This window comes from Echeneis naucrates, chromosome 12 (genome assembly GCF_900963305.1).
Source record: "Echeneis naucrates chromosome 12, fEcheNa1.1, whole genome shotgun sequence".
Taxonomy (NCBI): domain Eukaryota; kingdom Metazoa; phylum Chordata; class Actinopteri; order Carangiformes; family Echeneidae; genus Echeneis; species Echeneis naucrates.
In genome coordinates this window covers 2,440,516-2,454,180 of record NC_042522.1, presented here as the reverse complement: position 1 = coordinate 2,454,180, position 13,665 = coordinate 2,440,516, and the positions used below count along the sequence as shown (strand labels likewise).

The following is a 13,665-nucleotide window of genomic DNA, read 5'->3' as shown; positions in this document are numbered from 1 at the left end:
AACTGTTTGACAAACGGCTTTCCGAACCTTTAAATGCTTTAAAGCTTTTAAGAGCCATCTGCCTTGACAGTCAAAGCCATATAAATCTGTATATTTTTTCCTCTCCATCTTTCAGTCTTTTTCTTTACTTTGTTAATAGCAATACATATAGTAGGAATCATTTTAGACATGTGTTACACATGACTAAAAGAAGCGCTAATATTCCTTGAACAATAACAATTGCAAAGTCAGGTTAATGTAAAGGAATTACATTGTGCCGGGTGCTGTGAATGGGCAGAGAACCAGAGCTATCCAATACAGCAGCAAAAGTAATTAATAAGCATGACAAAGACTTAAAAATGTTAAACAGTTCATGAAATCTCAGTAGATTAGACGAGAAGATGAAAAGAATTTACGGTAGTACGGCGGGTCGGAAGGTTAAGCGTGTCTGAACAGTGCAGCCCCGCGAGAGTTCATTCATAGGAGACTGTTCTGACTCCGTAGTAAGCACAACATTTCACTCAACACTTTGCTGTTTTTACATATATTTTTCTGAAAATAAGAGCAGAGTAGTGTCATAATGGTTGTGCATGTTTTTACTCTGACAATGAAAACAACCAAAATAACCGAATGTAATAGAAGTGACGTTTCCCCGCTCGTGACGCGTGGGACCGCAGCGTTCTCTTCCTGTGTGGGTCACAGCTATCCGTGCTGGGCTGAGCAGGCACCGCCGGCGGTCTCTTCCGCGGAATCATTTCCATTGTTCAGGGTCCAAATTATTTAACCCCCCATCCTCCACTTCAGCGGACTGCATCTGGGCTGACATGGCGGCAGAGATAACGAAAGGTGTGGAGCAAGTTTCAGTGGGTAAGGGAGACAGTTGTTTAGCCAACGCTAGCTAGTTAGCTAGCTTCAAATGACATGTGTTATGCGTATTGCATCAGTTTGAGTTGTGCAAGCAGTAAGCCTGTAGCTGACGGTGGTCTGACTCTTTAGGTTTGGTTCGAGATAAAACTAAAAGGAACACATCCACCTCGTCACGAAGATATGCCCAATGATTGCGTGGCCGAAACTCGGACATAAAAGCTGTGATTCAGGCGAAAGCTAGCATGTAGCTGTGACAGCTGTGAGTGTAGCAGCTCAAGCCGCCCGTGATTTGGAATCATTCCTTCATTCCACCCTTTAGTCGCTTAATAACACACATCTCAGTCTAAACTCCTTGGAAGTCTGATTGTCCCTTCAGCTTCGACACCCACATTGGCCCTTTATCCAGGTAATGGTAGCCCTGATCTGCACAGAGACATCTTTGAGGTGTGTGCGCGCTGGCAATAATAAACAAATTCTTAACATATCATTTTTTAAACTGGTTTTAATGTAAATATTGGTGCAGTTTTACAAGGCCAAAGGTATGTGGTAAAGTCTGGCCACAAACTTTGTGTTTTTGGTCTGTGCCATCTGTTCATATACTTGGTATCAGCAGCACCATAAGATTTTCATGTTCAGGTCAAGAAGTTGACATCACCCCCTCAGCACTATAAGGTCACAACTGATGTCAGTCATTGTACTTTCAATGATATTGCTGCTGAATGTTGTCATATTCAGTCAAGACCACCCAATGGCTATGTCTTAGGGAAACGTAGGGGGTATAAAATGTATTGCTTTGCTCAAAATGTAAGTGTATTGGAAAGCCTTTTGTGACATTTAAGCTGCTGTAACATTACAATGAGAGCCAGAGGCTGTAGATGGAAAAAAAAAAGTGGTGAGTAATAAACTCAGCTGCTGGTTTCAAACCTCGCTGTTTGTGATATCACCAGCACCTGTCTAGTGAAACTCAGATGACTTGTCGCTTACTGAGGTAAAAATTCAACACCTGACTTCACGGCCGCTTGGTGGTTTGCCTGTAAATAGACATTTTAATTTAATTTAAGAATCTGTTCCTTCACTGATCTTGCTACTCAAGGCACAGGGACCCAAATTGTCTCCATCTTGTGTGACAAAGGACAGAGCTTTCTTAATTTAATTGGACTTACTTTCATTTTTAATTGGTATTTAAAAACTATGGTTTCCATGGGTATCCTTTATGACTGATGGGGAGATAAAGTCGCCTGGCATTACACTCTGTCTCTGTTTTTCAGTTGAGTTGTACGTGTCAGACAAATGTGGCAGTGACCAGGATGGAGATGGCACAGAGCAGAAACCCTTCAAAACTCCTCTCAAGGTCAGTAACTTTTATTATACACTTATCAGCCATACCTCTATGACCCCTTAGAATGAAGTTAATAACATAATCTGTTTACCATGGCACCTGTCAGTAGGATATATTAGGCAGCAGGTGAACATTTAGTCCTGAAGTTGATGTGTTGAAGCAAAAAAATGGTCACTGTGCAAAATTGTGATGTGTAGACCACTTGATCAGAGTGTCTGCAACACTGCAGCTCTGTGGGATATTCCTGCTCTGCAGAGGATAAAAAAAAACCCACTTCACTTCAAACTGGGTCATGACTCTTTGAAGGTCTTGGTGAGTGAAGGCTGGTGTGTGTGGACTGATTCAAGAGCTACTGTAACACAAAGATAATGCTGATTTTGATGGAAAAGTGTCAGAACATACAGAGCATCACATTTTGTTGCATATGAGGCTGTGTAGCTGCAGACCAGTCAGTGTCCATGCTGAGTCCTGTCTACCAACAAAAGAACCTACAATGGACACATGGGTATCAGAACTGGACCATGGAGCAATGGAAGAGGGTGGTCAAATCTGATTGATCAAATCTTAATTACAGCATTTGATGGTCAGGGGTGTGTCCATCCCTTACCTGGTGAAAGGTAACAACAACAACAACTAGGTCGACTGTTGCCTTGGCTCCAAAATCCCCAGATCTAAATCCGACCCAGCATTCCTGACACTTTGTGTCACAACTTCCAGGACTAACTTTAGGTACATGTACCACATATCTCACCTTCAGAGATCTAGAAGAGTTAGGACTTCCAGTGTGAGCAGATGAAGAGTAATGCTAAAGAAAAGAAGGATTTGTTTCAAAACAGCTTTCTCCCAACTGTGGATGCCCAAGCTGTTTTGAAACACACTAAATATTAGCCATATGGTCATAAAGTGATGGCTGATTGCTGTATATTCAGTAATGAGGCCTTTAAAATGCTTCTTGCCAACAAGGATGCTATTGAAATAGATTGTTTGTTTGTCTGCACCTCATTGCATTTCTGGCCAAATCTTGATAGGCACTGATGTTTGCTGGGAAGGAGCCATTCCCGACCATCTATGTAGAATCACAGAAAGAAGGAGAGGTGAGTTAAAAAGTTACTATTATTTCTTTGCCAACATGATATTGTCTTGAGTACAAACACCGGGAATGGTTTTGGATGTCTCATTTTTACATAAAAATGATTCTGCACAAGTTACTAGTTTTTTTTGTTTTTTTTTTTTTCCCGCCCCAGCCAAATTTTCTGTTCTTGGTTTATCTTCTCACTTGAAGGTTAACACAGAGCACAGAGTAAAAATCGACAAGTAAAAACCTTCCTTCTCTAAAAGCCCAAGATGAAGCAGACCCACTTTACGAGGTGCTTTTCTTGTTGCAATAGAATTGTCTTGGTCTCTTCATGTGTTTCTTCTCTTTCTCTCCCTCAGCGTTGGGCAGTAATCTCAAAGACACAGATGAAGAATGCAAAGAAAGCCTTCAACCGAGAGCAGATAAAGAGTGATGCTAAAGGAAAGAAGGAGGTGTGTGTTTCACAACAGTTTTCAATTCAGGAAAATAATCGAGATTAGTTAATTTTGCTGATAATTATATGTTTCTCCTTTCAGTGAATTGTATAAGCAATTTGATTATCACTCTGAATGCACTGCTGTCATTTCTTCACTTTACTGTGCAGGCAGAGGATACTGAGAGAAGAGAGAAAAACCTGGAAGAAGCCAAAAGGATCATCATTGAGAAAGACCTGAGCCTTCCTGAGCCTGAGATGGTCAGACTTTCACGTTCACATCGATTTTGTTGTTTAGTCACTCCTGAGGGTGAAGGAATATCAATTTAAAAATGTTTAATTTAATGGTAGAGTTATTTCATCATAACATGTTATAATGTAGTATGTATGTATGTATGTATGTATATATATATATATATGTGTGTTAGTGTGTGTATATAAAAAAAACCTGTTTCGCAGGTTAAAATTGGTCATTTGGAGTCAAAGAGGGGTCAAAGAGTCAAAGTGTTCGGCTGGGTTCATCGCCTCAGGAGACAGGGTGCGTAGCCAAACACATGAAAATACAATTAATTCATTTTAACTTGGTTTCTGATTAATCCCACCATTGAGCGTGTAAACGTTTCTGTTAGGTTTTTTTCTGTTTCTGGTGTCAGAATAGAAAAGGCACCACATATCTTTCTTACTCTGATGTATAATGTGCATGTCTCTTACAGGGAAGAACCTGATGTTCATTGTGCTCAGAGATGGAACAGGTTTCCTGCAGTGTGTCCTGTCTGATAAACTGGTACAATTTTAACTACATTACTGCACTCATTCAGCTTATAGAACAGTTAAAGCTGAGACAAAATGTTTTTGAAAAAGATTTAATGTATGGAGAGGTAAACCAGCTTACCAGAGGGCAAAAAGGCAAAGCAATATAGTCCTTTTATTCTGAAACAACAGGATAAAGTTTGATGAAAACTTGAAGGAGAGGAAAATGAAATGTTTTGGTATTGTTGGAATACGAATATAACTTTAAAGTTTTATGATGGTGTCTTGTTCTCTTCCTGTCCCCAGTGCCAGTGCTACAATGGCTTGCTGTTGTCCACAGAGAGTACAGTGGCTCTGTATGGGACTGTCACTCAGGTTCCTGAGGGGAAACAGGTGAACACATTTACTACAACACTCAACACCAACACACTACACACACACACACACACACACACGCAAACACACACACACACACACACAGAGTCTCTTAGGGAAATGTACTCTACATATAAACCACTCATTTAACTAAAAATGCTAACATTGTAAATATAAATATTTAAAGAAAACATATGAGTTGAAGTCTTACATTCATGCAAGTATATCATGATCATTTTGTGCCCCTTTTAGGACAGGTCCTGCGTTATTTTTGGTGAAGAGGGTGCTTTTCTTCTTCACTGACTCAGTTGCAAAATGTACTGTTTCATGTTCTAGAGATGAACAGTGAGATGTGGACTGGTGTAATGGAGTGAAATCCTATGAGACACTGATTGAGCCAGTGAAGAATAAGGGCTACTTTTATGATTTCATATTAAATCGAAAGTAGTCCAACACCTCTCACGATAGCATAATCTCCCCAAACGCTGAACCTCTTCTCGCAGCATCTGCTGTGAAACAATGGATCAGGCAAATGCTGACATGAAAAGACCTGTATTTAGGATGAGCTCCTTACACCATTGAGGAAGGTTGTCAGTGAGCTCTCTTCTTCTAGGCGCCTGGAGGCCACGAGCTGCACTGTGATTTCTGGGAGCTGATTGGCCTAGCTCCAGCAGGAGGGGCTGACAACTTGCTGAATGAGGAGTCTGATGTGGACGTCCAGCTTAACAACCGGCACATGTTGATCAGAGGAGAGAACATCTCCAAAGTCCTCAGAGTCCGATCCACCGTGACACAGTGCTTCAGGGACCATTTCTTCAACAATGGATACTATGAGGTGATGCACATTCATGAAACGACAAGGGGTTGTAGTGAGTTGACCCTCATTCAAAGTAAACGAGCAGCATTTTCTTCTAATTGTCAGCTACAGCCACTCTCTTTTGTGCAGTTGAAGCTGAACTCCTATTGAGCTCCTATTGTGCTCTAGCTCTGATTTGTCTTCATTTTTCTATTACATTGATAAACTCACAAACCAAGTTCACTCAGAATCAGATCAGTCTGACTATTTGACTGGAGCATAACTACTTTATATCTGTATTTATCCATCAGTTATTATCTTCCATCTTTGACTGTGATGTTCAGAGTCACATTTATCCACAGGATGCTCTTATTGATTCCAGTGGGAGATATCACAGCCAGTCAGGATGTCTTTTTCAATGTCCTAGCTGTCAGCTGCTGATATATGCAACATCTCTGTGATCAGAAAAATACTAAATTGATCCCAGAGTGAGGAGAAGTTGGTTTGAGTTTATTGTAGCAATAGAAAATTATTTAGAGTATTATTGGCTTTGGAGCTGATTTCTCAACGCAACTGCACAAAAAAATAGCAAGTAAATGCTTTAGCAAATTTTGATTTCCACTCCTACAACAACATATTGACAAGTAAAAGTCCATTGTAGCCATTGTTACCCTATTGGCCCAAATCTGAGTTATTGCATAGTTATTAAATATCTAAGAACCAAAATTAATTCAAATAAAATCTGTTAATGCATACTTTTCTGAATTTGTAGAACTGATGTTTTGTGCAAATAAAGCTGAGGTTTAAAGAGCTAATGAGTCTCACAGCAGATACTCATGAGGCTCTGTTACAGATCAGTAAGCTGTGAGATCAGGATCACTCATTCATTGAATGTCCATCTTTCTCTTACTCTCATTGTAGATCACTCCCCCGACTCTGGTGCAGACTCAGGTGGAGGGCGGCTCCACGCTCTTTAACCTTAACTACTTTGGTGAGCAGGCATACCTGACACAGTCTTCCCAGCTCTACCTGGAGACCTGCATACCTGCCCTGGGTGACACCTTCTGCATCGCTCAGTCGTACCGGGCCGAGCAGTCTCGCACCCGGAGGCACCTGTCTGAGTGAGTGTACCATTCAACATTCTAGCAGAGCCAACATGAACACACACTCCAAATATTTACCCTGAAACCACACAGGTTATCTCCCTCTGCCATCACACTAAAGTATGCTGATAACGTTTACATAGACCTTTCATCAACATCCTCTAATGAACATCAGGTATTAAACTGTAGTTAACAAAGAGCTCAAAACTGCTAACTTAACACACATAATTACTTCCTTACTCATAACTCCAACACAATAATTATGACTTCAGCTATCCTCAGAAAGATGAGTTACGAATTAGGGCAAATGTCTTGGTAAACTGGTGCAACCAGTAAACCTTGTCAGAAGCAGCTGAACGGGTTTATAATTATAATAGGTAGAATTGGTCACCAAAAGAATGGTAGTGAGAATATTTTCCATTGGTCCATTAAATAGGACCAAGACTGCATACAAGGGAAAATGCCTTGTTACCACTTGAACGAATCAGAGAGTTGCACCAAGTTTGATGAAAAAATGGCATCTTCTCCACATTGTAATCTACCTCAACCTGCCTCTAACGATCTTGTTTACGGGGATTTTAAACTATCAAGTAAGCAGACATGGTATCTGGTATGGCAGCTGTCACAGTCACGTCAAAATCTGATAAAAAAAATAAAGGGCAAACATTCTTGCTTCTGAAGAAGCTCATCATCAAGAAAAGGGACAGTTAATGACAACAAAGAGTGGACAGTTTGTGTAGAAATGAATTTAATTGAATTCTTTATGTTGATGAGGCAGCTGTTTCTCTCAAGGCTGGGCTTGTACACCATCCTCTGATTATTTAACTCTGTATTAACATGAATGAATCTACAGGTACACTCACATCGAAGCGGAGTGTCCCTTCATATCGTTTGAGGATCTGCTGAACAGGCTAGAGGACCTGGTGTGTGATGTGGTGGACCGAGTGCTCAAATCCCCTGCCGCACAATTGCTCTACGACATCAACCCGGTACGGGGCATTCTTTCACAATTTCTTAATGAACTGACTGAATTGTGTGTATGAATCTCCATCACTATGTGATTGGAAATTATGGAGAAACACCAAGAGTAACATTGATAACAATGTTGAGCTCATTGTTGACCTTGGAAACAACAGTGGAGTTTAGATGGAAGGGTATATAGTTAAATGCTAATGTTGATTTATAATTCTTTTTTATTTTTGCTTTTGTTTTATTTTACTGCAGAACTTCAAACCCCCCAAGAGGCCATTCAAGAGGATGAACTACACTGAAGCCATTGAGTGGCTCAGAGAGCATGACATCAAGAAGGACGATGGAACTTACTACGAGTTTGGAGAGGTGACAGCTCAACACACCCTCTAGTGATATATATAACACATTCAGCTTTATCTTTGGGTGTGGATTTACTTTGATGAGGAGTTGTTTAATGTGGAGAGAAACTAATATAACTCATCATCATCATCTTCATCCGCTTATCCGGGGCTGGGTTGCAGAGCCAGCAGCTCCAGTAGACGAACCCAAACTTCCTTTTGGCCAGCTCTGACTGGGGATCCCAAGACGCTCCCAGGCCAGAGTGGAGATATAATCTTTCCACCCGAAGGAGCAGCGGCTCTACTCAGAGTTCCGACCAGTAGATAGAGAGTTTTGCCTTCTGGCTCAGCTCCCTCTTCATCACAACAGTGCGGTAGAGCGAACACAACACCACCCCTGCTGCTCCGATTCTCCGGCCAATCTCATGCTCCAGCTTACCCTCACTCGTGAACAAGACCCCGAGATACTTAAACTCCTTCACTTGGGGTAAGGACTCATTTCCTACCCGGAGTATGCATGCCAGCGGTTTCCAGCCAAGAACCATGGCCTCCGATTTAGAGGTGCTGGTCCTCATCCCAGCCGCGTCACACTCGGCAAACTTGTCCAGTGAGCACTGGAGGTCACAGTCCGATGGAGCCAATAGGACCACATCATCTGCAAAAAGCAGGGATGTAACCCTCAGCTCCCTGAACTGCAGCCCTCCTCCCCCCACAACTACGCCGCAATATCCTGTCCATGAAAATCACAAACAGGATTGGTGACAAAGCGCAGCCCTGGCGGAGGCCAAACCCCACCAGAAACAAGTCTGACTTATTGCCAAGAACATGGACACAGCTCTCACTTTGGGAATCAAGAGATTGGATGGCCCTCAGCAGAGACCCCCTCACCCTCTCCATATCCACAAAACACATGTAGACTGGATAGGCATACTCCCAGGCCCCCTCCAGGATACGTGCAAGAGTAAAGATCTGGTCTGTTGTTCCACGACCAGGATGGAATACACATTACTCCTCTTCAATCTGAGGTTCCACAGTCAGCCGGACCCTCCTCCTCGGATCCCCAGATAATTGGCATCCTCAGGTCCCCTTTTTTAAGCAAGGGAACCACCACCCTGGTCTGCCACTCCTTTGGTACTGTTCCAGACTTCCACGCAATATTGGAAAGGCGCGTCAACCATCAACACCCAGAGCCTTCAACATTTCCATACGGATCTCATCAATACCTGGGGCTTTGCCACTATGGAGTTGTTCAACTATCTCAGTGACCTCCTCCTGGGAGATCAACACTGATCCTCCTCCATCCTCCAGCTCTGCCTCCACCCCAGAGGACGTGCAAGTTTGATTCAGGAGTACCTTAAAGTGCTCTTTCCACCTTCCGACTACCTCCTCAGTCGAGGTCAACAGTGAACCATCCTTGCCATAAGTGGCTTGGATGTTCCCCCGCTTTCCCCTCCCGAGATGCCAAACGGTTTTTCCAGAAACACCTTGGTGCCTCCCAAAAGTCCTTCTCCATGCGTTCTCCAAACTCCTCCCACACCCGCTGCTTTGCCTCCCTCACCACTAAGGCTGCAGCTTTTGGGGCCTGCCGCAGCAGCTTCAGCAATAGAAGCTTTGAACATCAACCACTCAGGTTCGATGTCCCCAACTTCCACAGGGATGCTAGAAAAGCTCCGCTGGAGGTGGGAATTGAAGGACTGTTGGATAGAGGCCTCCTCGAGACGTTCCCAGTTCACCTGCACTACATGTTTGGGCTTGCCAGGTCTGTCCTGAGTCTTACCCCGCCACCTAACCCAACTCACTACCAGGTAGTGATCAGTTGACAGCTCTGCCCCACTCTTCACCCAAGTGTCCAGCACATGCCTCAGATCGGATGACACGTTAACAAAATTGATCATTGACCTTCGGACTAGAGATTAGGATATCCGTTCCTCCCAATCACGCCCCTCCAGGTGTCTCCATCATTGCCCACGTGCGTGTTGAAGTCCCCCAATAGGACTATGGAAGGCTGAATACTCCTAACTGCTGTTTGGTACATACGCACAAATAACACCCCACGCCACCCGGCGCCTCATCCCATGGGAAACTCCAGAGAAGAATAGAGTCCAACCCCTCTCCAGGAATAGGAATCCAGAACCAATGTTGTGCGTAGAAGTAAGCCCGACCAGATCCAACTGGTAGCGCTCCACCTCCCACTCACTGCCGCCCAGGTCTGGGTCATCAAGGCCGTCCGCCTTCACTGCCACCCAACTGGCTGCGCACCTGACCCCATCAGTTATCCCCGCAGGTGGTGGGCCCATGGGGTGACTAATATAACTGAACAATATAATAATGACAAAGGGACGCACTGGTTGCTTGGTGTGGCTGCCTTTGGTGATCTGCCTACTCCACCTTTTACACAGTTTTTACTGGATACCTCAATATTTGTTTTCTCTTGTTTTTTATTTATTTATGATTTCTTTTTGGCAGAAATATCCCATCTGTGTTTATATTTGACTTTATCCCTAAATGAATCCTTTAATTGTGTTTCCCTCTTTCTGTGTCTTTCTCAGGACATTCCTGAGGCTCCAGAGAGGCTGATGACAGACGCCATCAACGAGACTATCTTGCTATGTCGTTTTCCAGCTGAAATCAAATCCTTCTACATGCAGCGCTGTCCAGAGGACAAACGCCTCACTGAGTCGGTATGGTACAAATCTTGAATCTATTTTAACTGGCTCAGAGTTAACTGAAAATAACCAATATACCCCTGTTGAGTTAAAATTCTTAACCCTTTAACACCTAAGATTCCAATTGTCCACATGAACACTTAGAACCATCAACATCTGGCAGTTTACCGTATGTTCAAAGATTGTATTAACAGTTAATAATGATCCCGTATTGGCTGTGAAGCGTGACTCAGCTTTCATAAACTGCTGGAATATCTCTGCCAGAGCAAACATATGCAAACTTAACGGTAATTCCTAGTGCAGGTGTGCAAATGTGCTGGCAGCGGCACACTTCATTTAAAAGGGTTAACTTATGAGACCATTCTGTCTGCCAGGTCGATGTGTTGATGCCGAATGTTGGTGAGATTGTTGGAGGCTCCATGCGTATCTGGGATGCTGACGAGCTGCTGGAGGGATATAAGAAGGAGGGAATAGATCCCACCCCTTACTACTGGTACACTGACCAGGTAAAAGAAAACATGAGTTCTCTTTTTGTTTGTTGGCCCAGAGAGGATTAACATTTTGTTCAGTGCCATTAGTGTCAAAATGATCAGGGGCCTCATTTATAAACATGGCGTACATCACTTTCCATGCAAAGGCTTTGATCTATAAAAAAACAGACTTGACGGGAGAATGTGTGCACCCCTAAGCAACTTGACGAGCACAATGATCCTAAATATAAATCCAACACAACCCAAGAAGCTTCACAGGTAGAAAAGTCTGAATGACTACATAAATTCATCATGACTCTGACCCTTGGCTTTTGGGCATACATATACTTTTCGTGACGATCCTACTCACAGTTTTATAAATGAGTTCCCAGATGATTAATACTTAAATCCAGGGGTATTCAAATGATCAAACTCAGTCTCATTATGGATCTGAGGAGAAATGATGGTGTTAAGTGGAAAACACTGAGGAGGATTTTCGTGGTTCGTTGATTTTCGTTAAAAGGATTGAATATTGTGTTGTATTGAAGACTTGAAACTAGAGACAGAGACCAAAAACTCACTAGGAAAATGTTTAGAGGGCTAAAAAAATCAAGTGAGGAGTATGAACCTTTCTCATAGAATTAAACACAGTCTGACTCTTTACAGTGAGTACAGTTGGTCCTGATAGACATTAGATAGAATGGAGGTTTAAGGCTCTTCAGCACCCCAATATTACTACAAATGTTGTATATTAACCACAGGTCTGTCTCTGTCTGTCTGTCTGTCTGTCTGGGTTTCGGTTTGTGTGTGCTTGTGTGTTTCAGAGGAAGTATGGCTCATGTCCTCATGGTGGTTATGGACTGGGTCTGGAGCGGTTCCTCACTTGGCTGCTGAACAGACATCACATCAGAGATGTCTGTCTGTACCCACGATTCATCCAGCGCTGCCGACCCTGAACACACATTCTGTTAGTGTATCTGGACCTGGCACGTGAACTGTCAAATCGCCACATCAAATAACAAACAACTGGATGTTCTGCCCTGTTAGCTGTTTTATTTCTTACAGTGGATTTCATGTCCACCACACACATTTAGAAACCACAGCTGTTGTGCTCTGCCTCCATCTCATAGCTTTCTCCTCATTTATTCTGACTTGAAATCTGAATCTGCTGATACTTGATAGCTGGCTTTTGAACAGTTTGTCTGCAAGTTCTGTGCTGCTATGTAATAGAGTAGTATAGTTCTATTTTAATTTTAATAGTCAGTCACAGGAATTTGTGAAAATAAAATAAATTGATCACTGCAAACACAGAGAGAGGCATTAAAAGCTATATGATAATTTTGAATGAAGCAGATATTTACAAATTCCTGTGGAAATCTAGTAAAATCAACCACATATTGAATTTCAAAAGCTTCTCCATGTCATGTAAACTGTCCAACAGCCATATAGGCTGTTTTCTGATAGGTCACCACTTCAGTCATTGGTAGGTTAGTCTTAAGGTCTAGCTGAACTGAGCTTGCAGCCACTATTGTTTCCTAAAGTAAAGAATCACATCAAGTGTCTTTTGCTTCAAGAACCAAGTACCCAACCAAGTTATTGGCTTAGATACATTAGAAGCAAAATTACTGTTGAATATTGTACAAACACTGTATCAGCAAGACACAGGAAAAAAAAAACTGCCCAAACACACACCATCTTCTTAAGCAAAACTCCACAAAACCTTGTACAGCATCTGTGTCTGTTAAGAGAAAACATAACCTGGCTGGCTTAATTTATAATCAATGCTACAGTTACAAGGTGAACTGACACAACCATACGCACCCCTTCCCATTGGATGGTCATCATCCTGCCTCTCTAGTGGTGTTTGGCTGAAGATTTTCTTTTCTTTCAGCAGTTGGTTCAAACTTTCAGTCACAAAAACATTTTTCCTGCATGTTTCCTATATTTGGGAACAGGTTCTTGCTCCCTGAAATAAAGTGGGAAGAGGGGGGAATAATAATGTGGACAGCAGTCTGTGCAATACTGTGACATAAGTGTCAGCCTCAGGGCGTCTCATCGTGTTTGTCTGTTCTGCCTTTTTGTCTGAAAATACTCCTTAACTCAATAAACTGTACTTAAATAAATGGTCAGTCAAACAGAAGCTGAGAGTTTTTTCTTCAGTGGCACATCTGTGGTGGTATCATTCCTGTTTTTCATTTCGGGAGCACTGCTGAATTTAATTTATAGTTTGAGTTGAATTTTCTTGTTTTTACTTCACTTTATCTTCACGGACCTAAAATATAGTAAAAGCTCCAAAAGCCTTTATATGTGTGAGAGTTAAAACTGGAAATCAAGTGATGGTAGGCAATGTCCAGCTCGAAAAATCATGGAGCCCTTATTAGAACAATGGTAAAACAGGTAAAATAAACTTTGAAGACTGACTTGGAGTTCACACTACTTTCATCCTTCCTCATTTCCTCACACCCCTAACTTTTGCTTGTTTTTCCAAAGTGGGTAAACCTG

General features: G+C 42.3%; 1 protein-coding gene across 2 annotated transcripts; it reads left to right on the top strand.

Annotated features, from left to right (window-relative positions):
- Positions 1-671: 671 nt before the first annotated feature.
- Positions 672-12,902, top strand: nars1 (asparaginyl-tRNA synthetase 1). 2 transcript variants are annotated; one of them, XM_029515328.1, is made up of 15 exons: positions 672-825; positions 2,115-2,197; positions 3,214-3,279; positions 3,620-3,712; positions 3,865-3,954; positions 4,153-4,231; positions 4,407-4,477; positions 4,750-4,836; positions 5,432-5,653; positions 6,536-6,735; positions 7,571-7,706; positions 7,942-8,055; positions 10,577-10,708; positions 11,068-11,199; positions 11,988-12,902. In XM_029515328.1, the coding sequence occupies exons 1-15, from the start codon at positions 804-806 to the stop codon at positions 12,117-12,119; spliced, it is 1,659 nt and encodes a 552-aa protein (XP_029371188.1). In that variant the 5' UTR covers positions 672-803; the 3' UTR covers positions 12,120-12,902. The 2 variants fall into 2 exon arrangements, with proteins under 2 accessions (XP_029371188.1, XP_029371187.1); XM_029515327.1 differs by having other exon boundaries at positions 672-846.
- The last annotated feature ends 763 nt before the right edge of the window (positions 12,903-13,665 follow it).